This window comes from Cucurbita maxima, unplaced genomic scaffold (genome assembly GCF_002738345.1).
Source record: "Cucurbita maxima cultivar Rimu unplaced genomic scaffold, Cmax_1.0 Cma_Scf00027, whole genome shotgun sequence".
NCBI classification, from domain to species: Eukaryota; Viridiplantae; Streptophyta; class Magnoliopsida; order Cucurbitales; family Cucurbitaceae; genus Cucurbita; species Cucurbita maxima.
This window is the reverse complement of record NW_019272043.1, coordinates 2,385,533-2,398,414: the sequence shown is the minus strand read 5'-3', so window position 1 is coordinate 2,398,414 and position 12,882 is coordinate 2,385,533. Positions and strand designations below refer to the sequence as shown.

Below are 12,882 nucleotides of genomic sequence, written 5' to 3'. Positions count from 1 at the left end.
AAAAAAAAAAAAAAAAAAAAAAAAAAAAAAAAAAAAAAAAGGAAATAAAAAAGTTGTAAATGAATTAATTTATTTGATTGAGATACTTGAACGACGAGGACTACTTCGGAGGATTCGAGGAAGAAGATCTAGAGCAGCTATTCGAAGCAATGCAATCGAACTACAAGGCTTGGTGCTCGGGGTTCGCCCCGCTAGCCGTGGGTGGAGACATGGACTCAGTGGCAGTTCAAGAGTTCAGCCGAACCCTGTTCAACATGCGCCCCGACATAGCCCTCAGTGTGGCTCAAACCATCTTCCAAGCTGATATGAGGAGCATTCTCCCCCTCGTCACCGTCCCCTGCCATATCATCCAAAGCATGAAGGACATGGCCGTCCCCGTCGTGGTTTCCGAGTACATCCACCGCAACCTCGGCGGGCTCTCCATCGTCGAGGTCATGCAGTCCGACGGCCACTTGCCCCAGCTGAGCTCCCCTGATGTTGTGATTCCGGTGCTTAAGTATTAAGGACAAGGCCCACGAATATCTATTGTCATACCTAAAGGTTTAATTATAAGATTGGGAGCCAAGAAATTGCAACTAGCTTTAACCAGCTTTAACCATTTGTATCCAAACTAACTAGCTTTAACCATTTGTATTCAAACTAAGGAATGTCTAATCTCATGCTCAAAGGTTTAATTCTAAGGTTGAGAGCCAAGAAGCTGCCTGCCTCTGAAGTCTCTTTCGCCAAATTCTTGTGTTTTTAGAAATTTGTATGCTAGAGTTAATCAAATAATGTTGAGCATATTAGGAACGTCAACCTTCCACATGTTGAGAATTGTTGGGAGGGAGTCCCACATTGACTAGTTTAGGGAAGGATCATAGGTTTATAAGTAAGGAATACATATTCATACCAATGGAGAAAGTGCTTTTGGCTTTTCCAAAAAGTCTCATACCTATGGAGATAGTGTCGTTCACTTATACACTCATGATTTTTCTCTTATTTTCCCAATATGAGACTCCAACAATCACCAACAATCCTCCTCTGGAACAAAATACGAACAAAGTATATAATACAAAAGAAGTGTGATTGGTGCAGCGTTACGATAACAAATAAACTATTGCGGAGTTCAGTCATCACCAATGATACCGAAAGACATGATGAATTCTCCAAAACAAGAGAGCTCAAGCGAGAGCACCACAACAGATAGTAGATCAAAGAAGTTTCGTTCTCTCGCTGAAATTTGTGTACATACACTTGAAGAATAATTAGATTCTGACGAGCTAATGTTGCTTGTTGCCGAGGAGCTAACAAATTATCGTGAGGCAACAATTAAGATAGCGTGGTAGGAGACCATGCAAAAAAAAAAGCTTGAATCCATTGAGAATAAACAAAATGTGGGCCACTTCATTGACCTACCACTCAACACAGGTCCATCTATTTGGTTTTTGTACTGGTGGCTAGACTCTGTAAGGCTAATTCATGCTCTCATTGCTCAACACACAGGTGGGAGGTTCATCACTTGGACGCCAAATCAACATTTTTAAATGGTGACCTCCAAGAAGAAGAAGTGTATGTGGCCCAATCTGAAGGTTTCATCAACAAAGAGAGCACAGTATACAACTTGTCAAAAACTAAATCAATTACAAACCAAACCAATATATTTGACTTGTTTAGGAGTAAGTTTCAAATTTAGGAGATAATGTCTAAATATTTTAAATCTAGAAAATCATAAAATGATAAAAGATAAGAGAACTATAGTTCATATTGTCTAGCCTCGCCTCTACTACAATACGCCTCCACCCCTGCTAAGTTTTTTATTCCAAGTAAAGCAAAGTGTATAATATTCTTCTAAATATCTTTTATTCACTTTTTGAATGGTTTTAATAAAGAGGGGAAGTCATTCCCACAAAAGAGTTGGGTTCAACGATCTTTGAAATTCACTCTTAAGTTATTATTTTTTATTCGGTTATTTGTTTCCGTGCACTTTGACCAAAAGTCAAAACCAATATCTAACCTCCGGTGGAGTGCTTTTGAATCATTTGTTTCCTTTACTCTTGATGAAAGGCAAATAAAGATGGGAAGAGTGGTCAAGTAGGATTGTTATGTGCTATCCGTCTCTAAAATACGGATTATTGATAAGCTAAGCAAAACTCGATTGGTTAACCATATGTCCTAATGTGACAGGTTTAGCAGTTTCGTGTATTCTTCCATAGTAATTCTCTTTCCATAACCTTTCATAACTAAAACTTATTAGGAATATTGTAACAAATATAAAAAATAAGGCTTACAATTAATTGCCAAACTATATAGAATCATGCAATCATTTGAACATTTCTTCCCCAGCTTAAACAGAAACCAAGTTGCTTTTGAATATTTCTCACCTAGCTTTGTATTTACTTAACCAAGTCCTCCCATTTGCAGTATTGTCCTCCTGCTAATGCTCGATAATACCGATCTCTACAGTAAACCGGTCTTCCATCGGCTGCCTCCGCTGCTGCCGCTGCAAGCTCGTCGTCGGCCATGACCTCAACTGGTAACCGAAGCAACTCGTCCTTTCTACAAACATATAAACTCATTGCTGAGTTGTGAAGTAGAATACAGGAAGAGGGGAAACAACAGGCTTCAACTCAATTCATTACCTTAAGTTGTATTTTTTGTTGATGATTGAATCTGGATTAACGTTGGATGATGTGCTTTGTTTTGAGGAAAGTGTGGTTTGTACAAAATCCTCCACTGGTGTAGAAAATATGAACAATAATACAGCTGAGACAAGAACAACCCCTGTTCCAACTAGAGTTTGTTTCAGCATGTTGATCACTGGTTTAACCTGTAGATATTGATTTTTTTTTTCTTTAGTTAAATGAAGATTTAGATAGTATTTCCTATTAGAATAAATTTTTTCTGAAGTTTATCATATCGGTATTCGATAATACCTTGTAAGATCCTAACAATCTATCACGAGCCAGAACCTACAGTGAAAATGAGAAATTAGAATATATTCAAGAGGACAAAAAATATCCCCAATGCAAACAAGCTACAAAAGAACATCTAGAACAGCCATTAGAAGACTATAATTACAAACAAAAGAACATTTTGTTGTAGAACACCACCAAGAAGCAAAAAACCGCACACTCGAACCGAAAGGCTCAAATGGCGAAAACTTATCAATTCTTTGATTTCTTTCCTTCCAAAGAATCCAGAGAAGATTAAATGAACTCCACACTCAAAACTAAAGCCAACAGAAAGGGTGGTAAATTAAAAAGAATTAGCATATTCTTAACAGTCCCCTCACAACGCACACAAGGCCGAGCAAGTGAATTACTATTTGAAACGGAGAGGAAATAACATTGCAGCGATGACAACTCTAGAGCGAAACCCAAAAGTTTAACGTGATAAGTTAGAGAAAATCGAAGAATGACTCGTCATCAAAATTAAGGTTTATCATTTAAATTGAACAAAGGCATGTAATGATCCAACAATCGGACTCACAAAGAATGCTTAAGATACACATGAAAACTTGCCCCACATGGAATAATAAATAAATAACTCAACCAAATTTCTTGTGCGTTAGTAAATGAATAACCAATCCACATTTTTCAATACTCATATCATCATACATTTCAGGTTCTTTCACAAAAGAATTCATCAATTGAAATACAACAAAGTTTGAGTGCCTACTATTAAAAGCAAAGGCAAAAACAAAGCATGTCGTTTAAATTTTGTAGCTAAAGTGAGAGGAAGAGTGAAATAATGAGTTTGTAGTTAAGAGTAACTTACCTCAGGGGGTTTAACCCACATTTGGCCGTCATACCATCCACTCTCTTCGTAAGGTATGACTGCCGATAACAGCCTATCTCCCACGTAACTCCAACCCTGAAACCACAATCCCATCTACGGTTAAACTACCAATAGACTAAAAGTTTAGGCTATAAATTATGATAATGTTTGTTCTTTTAAGGATATTTTTGAACTCTATCCTCTATTTGTAGGCTTGAAAATTAACATAAACACAGCAAGTGAATTATTGAATGAAGTGACAAAGAAATGATTATTTCACCCAAGCCAGAACTCCAATAATCAATAATGGAAGAACTTGCCAGATATATCCTCAGGACAATCAAGGAGACGAGGAGAAGGGTTCCAATTCCAGCAGCAAGCACAAATCGCAAAGGTTCCTGAAACAAACAAAAAAGTAAGCACAGAAAGATTCAAAGCATTCTTCAAATTCAATATTATTAGATTGGATGATTAGTTGGTTAGGTACCCTTGATGGATTGAAGCTTGCGGCTGCAACGGGAACTCCTAAGACCGTGAAACTTACCAACCAAAGCCCTCCAAGGCGAAGGAAGAATGGCCCAGCTCCCAGCTCCCCCCATGAATACAATGCAGAGTCTTTTAAAGATGAGTATTCATTCACCTGCACTCCCACACATAATGCTTCTAAATCATCCACCTTATTCAATGGGATTCAATTGAATTTCATCCGTTTGATATTATAAGTTTCAAGATTTAGGCTCAATTTGGTTCCTGTGATTTGGCTACATCTTCTATATTGGTCTCTATGATTCAAAAGTTTCAATTTCAACCCTATAGAATGATAAAACTTCTCAAATAATAGTCTTGTCCTTGTCATTACTACATTAAATCATTTTTCAGTAACATGGTTGAGACACCTCCTCTTTTATCTTTCCTTTCTTTTTTATTTTATTTAAGGTTTTCAACTGTAACAAACAATTTCCGAGATCTTAGCCTGGTTTTACGAATAAAAAAGAATGGATGGGTGTAGCTAAAATATTTGAATATATAGAGTTTGTTATTAAAAAAGTTATTCATCACTTCTTTAATGATGTCCATTAGTTTAATCAATAACACAGTGGATGGTAATGAACTACAGTTATATTAATCACTAGTTGATAGCTATGTTAATCATTAATTAATAGTTATGTTATCTCAACTAAATAGATTAAAGCATAAACAAGCAAGCTCAACTAAGAGGTTGGTAGAGATTCCTCCACGCCAGATGTTAAACTTTTAATACAAAAAAGTTCTAGCAATTATTTTTGCAGCATTCTATTCCAATTAGGCTAGATTAGCAACTACCCACAATATAAAATGTTTAAAAAAATGAAAAGCTGTTTATTAAGCCTTAAATATTATTAATTCGAAGAACTAATCCAGTGTGTTTCTAAACCAATGATTTTAAGCACTTCGAAAAAGTAGGAATAATGTTGTTATTCCCATCTACTCTACTTTTTGATTCTCACTCTTACCCATAAGAATGCTCATGAGTTTTGACAATGTTTATCCCAAGATGAAGCAGAAGAATGTTTCATCTCTCCGAAATTCGAAGAGAATTATGAATATGCTTATGGAAATTCGAAACAGAGAAACGGCATGAACGCTGAATATTTTATAGAAAACTATCCATACCGGCCGTTGTTCAAAAGGGACTTCAATTTCCAAACCAGGGTCCCATTTCTGGCCGGGAAATCTGCCGCCGGCGCCGTCTTTCTGATCATCCTTCAAGGCTTTGGCTAAAACCCTTCGATTCAGCCTCCGATTTCGCCTCAATCGGATCACCAGAGACGGCCCAAATCCAAAGCCAGTCCTCACATCTCTGCCTTCTGGAATCAGAGAGCAGCAACTGCTGCAGTACACATTCAGCCGAAGCATCTACTTGTGTCTTCTCCGAAAGCAGTGATTCTCGGAGAAGAGAAATAGGTGCGACCCATTGGAGATTTGGGGTTTTGGAAAAAGATTTGTGGGTGCGTGGATTGTTGTGAGCCTTTCGTGGGATTCTGAGTCGGATTATCCCAATTTCTTTTGGTTTTTCCTTAATTTTTTGTGGCTGCGAATTGGGGTTTTGCGGTTTGCAAGAGGCGTTCCTTCGCTCACCATGTGGATGCTGCCCCTTTGCACGCTGCTGCTTGCGTTTTTCTCAGGCTCCGCGCGAGGGTTTGGTTTGTTTGGGCCTTTTCATTCGGCTCTGTTGGACCGTTTGGTTCGGTTTATTTATTGGACCCAATTACTTGTTTGGTTAAGTAATTTTATTTTATTCCATATACTTTTAAATATTTAAGTTTAGGCTTTCTACTTTGAATACCATTTTAATTTTAAATTAGTCTCTATTATTAATTTAAAGTTAATTTTTATCAAAATTATTTAAATAATAATAAAATCACCTTTGGAAACTTTAAAAAGTTTTAATTAATTTCAGACCAAAATTGAATATTTAGAAACATTTTAAGATATTATCTTAGTTTTTTTATTATAAGAGCATATTTAGCCTTAATTCATATAGGATTCCACATGTCCCATACTACTCGTGTCTGAACATAAGCTAGTGATACTTTCTGTTACTAGATTCGCACCATTTAGGGTGCAACACTCCAACGCTTCATCTAGCAGCACGATGCTTGTACTATTTTTTCACGATTTAGGCTGTTCCCATTACACTCACCATTACTACGGGAAATAGAATTTCTAGTTCTACCCATGGAAATGTTCGTGGTTGGAGAAAACGTTTTTGCTTTATCATATCAAGTATATATGCTAGAAACATTTGTCACGTTATGTGATGCGTTTGTTTTGTGCAATTCAAACAAACCCTCTTGTTTAGTTTGAGAATTTCAATGTTATAGAATCCAACCGTCTGTCTTTAAAATGATAATTGATGTCTTATCTATTAAGCTATACTCGAATTAACCAAACAAAATATTTGTACAAGTGTTTTTTTATTAGTCATATACATTGAGTTTAGTACCCAATCTCGTAGTAGCTCCAACTTCAAACCATTCAAAACGTGTTATACTCATTTCGATCCCGAGCCAAATTTCTCAGAAGCTATAGGCCTATAAGTTAAATAAGCTTAAAATCAACACAAAATTAACAAATTTATTTTTAAATTTCTATTTTTGTAAAAAAAAAAATTGATCCACTTTTTCTGCTTCTTGTTTGCAGAAAATTCCCAACATTTGTAAATAACTTTCGGAGCAAAAAAAAGGATTCTTTATTCTTGTTTTATTTCCCAACATTTCACTGAACGATTCTATTTTTTTTATTAAAAAATAAAGTTACCACGACATGCATGCCATGTCTCTGATCTAACCTAACCGTTACAGTTTAAACATAAATGCATTTACCTTAGCTTCTGTTCCATGACCTCTATACGATATCATCATTCGTATCAGGGTGTCTTGAATATTCTAAAAAATACTCAGTAAGTACTCCACTATTGAGATTAGAAAATGCATACACAAACAATTATGATGAGACCCATCATTCATAGAAACATTATGGTATGACCTTGGGCACTGCTTTCTAAACCTATATAGGGTTGGATCTAGAATACTTCCTCACACATGGTTCATGCATGCACACCGTGGACCCACCAAGTAGGTTTGTATATGTACCCCTAAGTCTAACTCATCAAGCTAGTGCATACTCACATTGTTAGACACCACGGAGGAAAAAAACTCACATAATATCATGGCAAAGATAGATATTGTAAAGTACGCATCCCTACTAAATATAACAGGGAAGTATCATGATGCACGTGTCATACAAAATGCATAAGGTCCCACAACATTAAAATATAACATATATTCATGACATTAGTCATACCTCTATTATTTTCCTTGACCTAACGTCCCTACGAGAAATACATATTTGATCCTTGTCATAATGTTCACGATTAACCTACATGATTTTTTAATTGTCTCATAGGTTTAGGGCATCCGTATTAATACAATTTACATGTGTGGTATACGGAAATGCATACATCAATTAACAGTGATAACATAACAAAATCTCTACTCTCTTTCTCAACAAGAAAATATATCAACACCTTTCTGTTGTAATCATCAATAAAACTTACGAAATATCTCTTCTTACTATTAAAAAGAGGTTTGATGGGTCCACAGATGTCTACATGTACCAATTGCCGCCTTTGTGTTGCTTTCCCACCATGCAATCAGTGGCATATTTTAGATGATGCCTTCAATTGGGGTAACCGTATCACCATTTGCTTATGTTGCAATGTTCTCAAACCCTTGAAACTTAGATTACCATATCTACGGTGCCAAAGGTGAGTGTTGTCTTCTAAAATTGTGACATGATTCTTGAAAGTAATATGAAAATCCTGCTCATTATTTCTTCTCTCTTCGAGCTTACCATAATTCACTTCCTTCTCCCGTTGAGTACACTCATATCTAAAATGTTCTAATTGATAACATTTGTAACACTCCACTGTAGCTTTGTTGAATGGATGTCTACCTCTGCCTCGAAAAACTTCACGAGCTCGATCACCTCCTCTTCCACCGATTCTATTATCGTATGTCACATTTAGTGCTTGTTCATCACCTACACGTCCATTCAGTCTTTGCTCATGTACCAACAAGCTGTTTTTCAATTCATCGATAGTTAAAGTGTCTAGGTTATTAGACTCTTCAATCAAACATATAGCGTAGTCAAACCTTGAAGTCATTGATCTCAAGATTTTTTCAATAATCACCATTTGTTTCATGTTTTCCCCTTGAATTTTCATCTTATTTGCAATAGTGAGTGCTCAAGCAAAATATACATCAAAATTCTTACTTTCTTTCATCCGTAGGACCTTAAACTTCTTTATAAGAGCTTGAAGTTGTGCTCTTTTGACTCTGGTAGAACTCTAGTACTTCTGCTTCATAGTCTCAATTTTGTTTGGCAGTATTTCTATTAAGGATTAGTATTGTTTCCATAATGGTTCAATCAATGACTTGGAATAGGTAACTCTTGACCTTCAGGTCTTTCACCTTTTGATCTACAATTATTTTTTGTTATGCTTCGATAATCTCTCCTTCTTCTACTGCGGCAAGGATTCCAATCTCCACCAAAGACCAATATTCGTTTGAGCGAAAAAAAATTTCCATAAGCATATACCAATGATCATAATGACCATCAAACTTAAGAATTGTGGATTGAATGAAATTACTATAGTATGGTATGGTAGTTACTAAGGTAAACTCTCTTTTTCAGTAGCTCAATCATAGTAATTCCAAAGTTAAGCATATTTGACTTAAAACACTCATACGTTAAGTGATCTCTAAGAATTTTCTTGTCGATTTGTAAATACAATTCCCACTATGACAAGTTCAAAAAAAAAAAGTAAGCTGACATGGTAAAGTTTAAACTTAAAACCATGTAAGCAACGTGCAGGGTGAATGGTCGAAGTATATATCTTAAAGTTCTAGATCTACCAATGTATAGACCTGAATACGAGTTATTGTTTAAAGTTAGAAAAAGTTCGAAACTCGAAAAATGTAAATTAGTTAAATTAGGAACTCGAGAATGAAAGACGAGCGTGTAGAGAGTAAAAAAAAAGTATAAACATTAAAGAAGAGGTAAGGAATAAAATATAGATAGGCGTGTGTGAGAGTGGGTGAAATTTGAGGGGAATACAAATTTGACAGAGAATTGCAGAAACTTGTGGTTCGTTGGGAATACAAATTTAAATGTCATGCCCTGTGGTTGAATGTTTTGTGTATTTGTGTCGGGTGATTCACTATTAAATTTTAAAATATATTTTAGTCTTTGTATTTTTAAAATAAGCGACCATCAACAGTCATTTTATAAGAGTATATTGGTTCGGAAAAATCTTTCGAACCAACCCAAAAGTTCAAGTTGGTTAGATGGGTGACAATTTACTGTTAGATAAACACGACTCTCCACAATGGTATGATATTGTCACTTTGAATATAAACTCTATTATAAACTCATTATCATTCTCTAAATTAGTCTAATGTGGTACTTTCATCATCCAATATTTACCACTTTAATTATTTAAAAGTAGAGCAGGATTGGGTTTGGGTTAAGTAGTAATTCTAATTTTAAATTAATTTTTATGATGGATTGAATTTGGAGTAAAATCATAAAATAGAAATTAAATAATAATAAGAAGAAAAAGGTTTATTAGTTAGAATAAAAATTTGAAGAGGGAAGGCAATGGACCCACCGCCCCATACGGCTGCTCCTCCCATCGCCGGCAAGGCGTGCTGTGTACATGAGAGAGTTTGGGAGAGATTCCCACCTCACCTCTCATCCTACCTATCACCCACATATTTCTTTTCCCTTCCAACTTTTTCTTTTAATTATTATTATTATTATATTCTCTCACACATACACATCACCATGTGACCTTTATAATTACACCCATACATTAACTAATTCCATTTTTTAATTTTATTTATAACTAATTAATAAAATATCTATTTTACACTCTAATTTTATTTCATAAATAAAAAATTAATGGATTTTTTTTCTTTTTTCTTTTTTTAGTGCTTGGTGTTGGAAAATCCAAATCCTTTATTTTATTTTATTTTATTTTATTTTATTTTATTTTATTTTATTTTATTTCATTTTTTAATTTCTCCCCCAACAAACAAGGATCTGATTTGTAAGTGCACCTGTGGGTCCCACTTATCCTGACACCACTTATAATTCTCATGGAATTTTCTTTTCCATTTGCAGTTTACACCCTCCCCCCTATAATTTATCACAATTGCCCCTCAACCCCCATACTTTGTGATTATTATTATATAACCCCAATACTTAATTCATTATGTCTACCTTCTTCAACACCTTCTTATTCTCATTTAATACCCATCAAATAAATTAATCAAATTCACAATTTTATTTATTTAAATTTTTGGATTTGATATAATAAAATTATTAAATTACGAATTTAATTTCAATAATATATGAAATAATGAAATGATTTCGACAAGGACTATTTAAAAATTAAAAAAAAAAAAAAAAAAAAAGACAAAATCAGATCATGTGCTAAGAAGTTTTGATTTTATTTATTTTATTTAGATTTATTCTATTTTTTGAGCTCTAGAGGCAACCCAAGAGGTACACAAATCTCGTACGTCAGCATCCATTTGTCGGCGCATCACCTGTATTCCACTTCCATTTTTTTTTTATTTTCTTTTATTTTTTCTTTTTAGGAAATATTTTTATTATCTTATCTTTCTTAATTTATATCTTATATTTTATCTTATCATTTGTGTATGAATTCGACGTGTTACATTTTTGTTATTTAACCTAATTTATAATACATTATAGTTTATTAGCTTTATTATATAGTTTTTACTCAGTTTCTTAATTTGATTTTCTTTCTACGATTAATAAAACGAACTACTTAATCTAAACAAATCTCAATTTAGACGTCAAATTTTCATTATTACATATTGATTTTTTTTTAAAAAAAAAAGTTAAATTAATAAAAACACCCTTCAATTATAAGTTGGGTAAAAAAAAATACCTCTAAATTTTTAAAAGCGTCAATAATATTCTTAAACTTAAAATAAAAACGGCAACCATTCTTTTTTTTTAATATCCACAAACTTTTAATAGTTTTAAAAAATATGTTTAAATTTAAAAAAGTTTTGTTGAAGCTTTTGAAAAGTTCTAAAATACCCTTACCATTAATACTATATTTAAAAAATAAGATGAATTTAAAACTATTTACCGTTATAAAAAACAAATCTTATTTTAAAATGTTTATTATTATTTTATTTTTTTTCAACTTGAGTTGGATTGAATTTCTAGAAAATGGAAAAAATCATTTAGGGTAAGAGTTTGACGGGTCCAAAAAATAGAATTACAATGCAATCTTAACCTATTTTTCAAGATTATTAGGAATATTAAGAATATTTGTGCGGTGGATAAATAAATTCTTTTTAAATAATTAAAAAAAACGGACAACTTAATCCATCCGGTTGGATTGTGAACTTAGGTAACTAATCCAACATCTTTCGAAAGATTTTTCCAATGAAATGGAATAGGTTCGTGATTAAAATTAAAAATTAAATAGATATATAATTAATTAAAATAGGAGTAAAAGTGGATGAAGAAAAAATGAGAAAAAGAATGTATAAGAAGGGACATGACAACTATTAAGATGTAATAAACAATTACAACACCCCATGTGACCAACCTTAAATTAAGGTACAGGGTAATTAATCTGTGTCTTAGTTTTACATACACTTAATTATTTTTTTATTATTTTATTTTTATTTTTATTATTATTTTCAGACCAAACATCCCTCTCACATTTCCCAAATCCTAATCTACTCAAATAATTAAATAAATAAATAAATAAACTGTTTTTTTTTTCATTTAATTAATTAATTTTAAATCTCCTAGCTTATATATATATATATATATGAGAATGGAGCAGCTGGTAAGATTTGAGGAAGCTGTTGTTTGTCACTCTCTCTTGCTTGCATCTCATTTCTCTCTTTCAGGTTTTTTTTTTCTCTCTCTATCTCTAGTTTTCTTCCGGGTTTTTTCTCGAAATTTTCCTTTTTTGTTCTTGTTACCGGTTGAAACTGAGATACGAACACTTAACTGATTCAAGAGTGTTCATATGACTCGGTAAATTGATGTAACCTCGATTATTTTTATTATTATTTTTTTTTCATGAATTTTTTAAAAGTTGAAAATTCAGTTCAAATAGTCTATTAACATTTTTTTTTTTATTGGGTTAGCCTAATTAACTCGAAATATTTTTTTAAAAAAATAATTAACTTGGAAATGTTTGATATTCCAATTTTAGTTATTAATTTTATTTTTAAAATAGAATAATCTGAATGTAATTTTTCTTTCTACTTGATTTAATTCATTAATTTAACCATCAACTTTTTTTAAATGACAGTAGATGTTTTATTTATTTTAAAACAAAAATATTTTTTTAAATAAAAGTAACAAAATAAAATGATATATATTTATTTTATTATTATTTGGCCAACACAATTATGAACTATTTATGATGAAGATATTTTCGTACGAGAAATTGCAATATTGTGGACCAAAAAAAAAAAAAAAAAAAAAAAAAAAAAAAAAAAAAAAAAAAAAAAAAAA

At 32.9% G+C, this 12,882-nt stretch overlaps 3 protein-coding genes across 3 annotated transcripts in view; 2 read left to right on the top strand and 1 right to left on the bottom strand.

The window, feature by feature from the left end:
- The window catches only part of LOC111499575 (probable esterase KAI2), a 1,354-nt gene extending 658 nt beyond the window's left edge, over nucleotides 1–696 (top strand). Inside the window, exon 2 of the mRNA XM_023151164.1 lies at nucleotides 83–696. Within this exon, the coding sequence (XP_023006932.1) occupies nucleotides 83–503 (421 nt within the window). The 3' untranslated portion in view covers nucleotides 504–696. The remainder of the gene's footprint in view (nucleotides 1–82) is intronic.
- Nucleotides 697–2,189: 1,493 nt separating this feature from the next.
- Nucleotides 2,190–5,959, bottom strand: LOC111499573 (protein CONSERVED IN THE GREEN LINEAGE AND DIATOMS 27, chloroplastic). The gene is made up of 7 exons (XM_023151162.1): nucleotides 5,410–5,959; nucleotides 4,244–4,396; nucleotides 4,077–4,154; nucleotides 3,757–3,852; nucleotides 2,913–2,948; nucleotides 2,619–2,806; nucleotides 2,190–2,535 (listed from the first exon to the last, which is right to left on the bottom strand). Exons 1-7 carry the CDS (start codon nucleotides 5,650–5,652, stop codon nucleotides 2,373–2,375), a joined length of 957 nt encoding a protein of 318 aa, XP_023006930.1. The 5' UTR covers nucleotides 5,653–5,959; the 3' UTR covers nucleotides 2,190–2,372.
- A 6,254-nt stretch (nucleotides 5,960–12,213) lies between these two features.
- Nucleotides 12,214–12,882, top strand: part of LOC111499640 — a 1,999-nt gene continuing 1,330 nt past the window's right edge. Inside the window, exon 1 of the mRNA XM_023151255.1 lies at nucleotides 12,214–12,266. The gene's annotated coding sequence lies outside the window, so the exon portion shown is untranslated. The remainder of the gene's footprint in view (nucleotides 12,267–12,882) is intronic.

Bases quoted from the DNA above. Each gene is read 5' to 3' on its own strand.
- LOC111499573 (XM_023151162.1), bottom strand. From the start codon at position 5,652: ATGCTTCGGCTGAATGTGTACTGCAGCAGTTGCTGCTCTCTGATTCCA. The intron at 2,949-3,756 runs GTAAGTTACTCT...TTTTCACTGTAG, and splicing joins TGTGGGTTAAACCCCCTGAG to GTTCTGGCTCGTGATAGATT. The intron at 2,807-2,912 runs GTATTATCGAAT...CAATATCTACAG, and splicing joins GATTGTTAGGATCTTACAAG to GTTAAACCAGTGATCAACAT.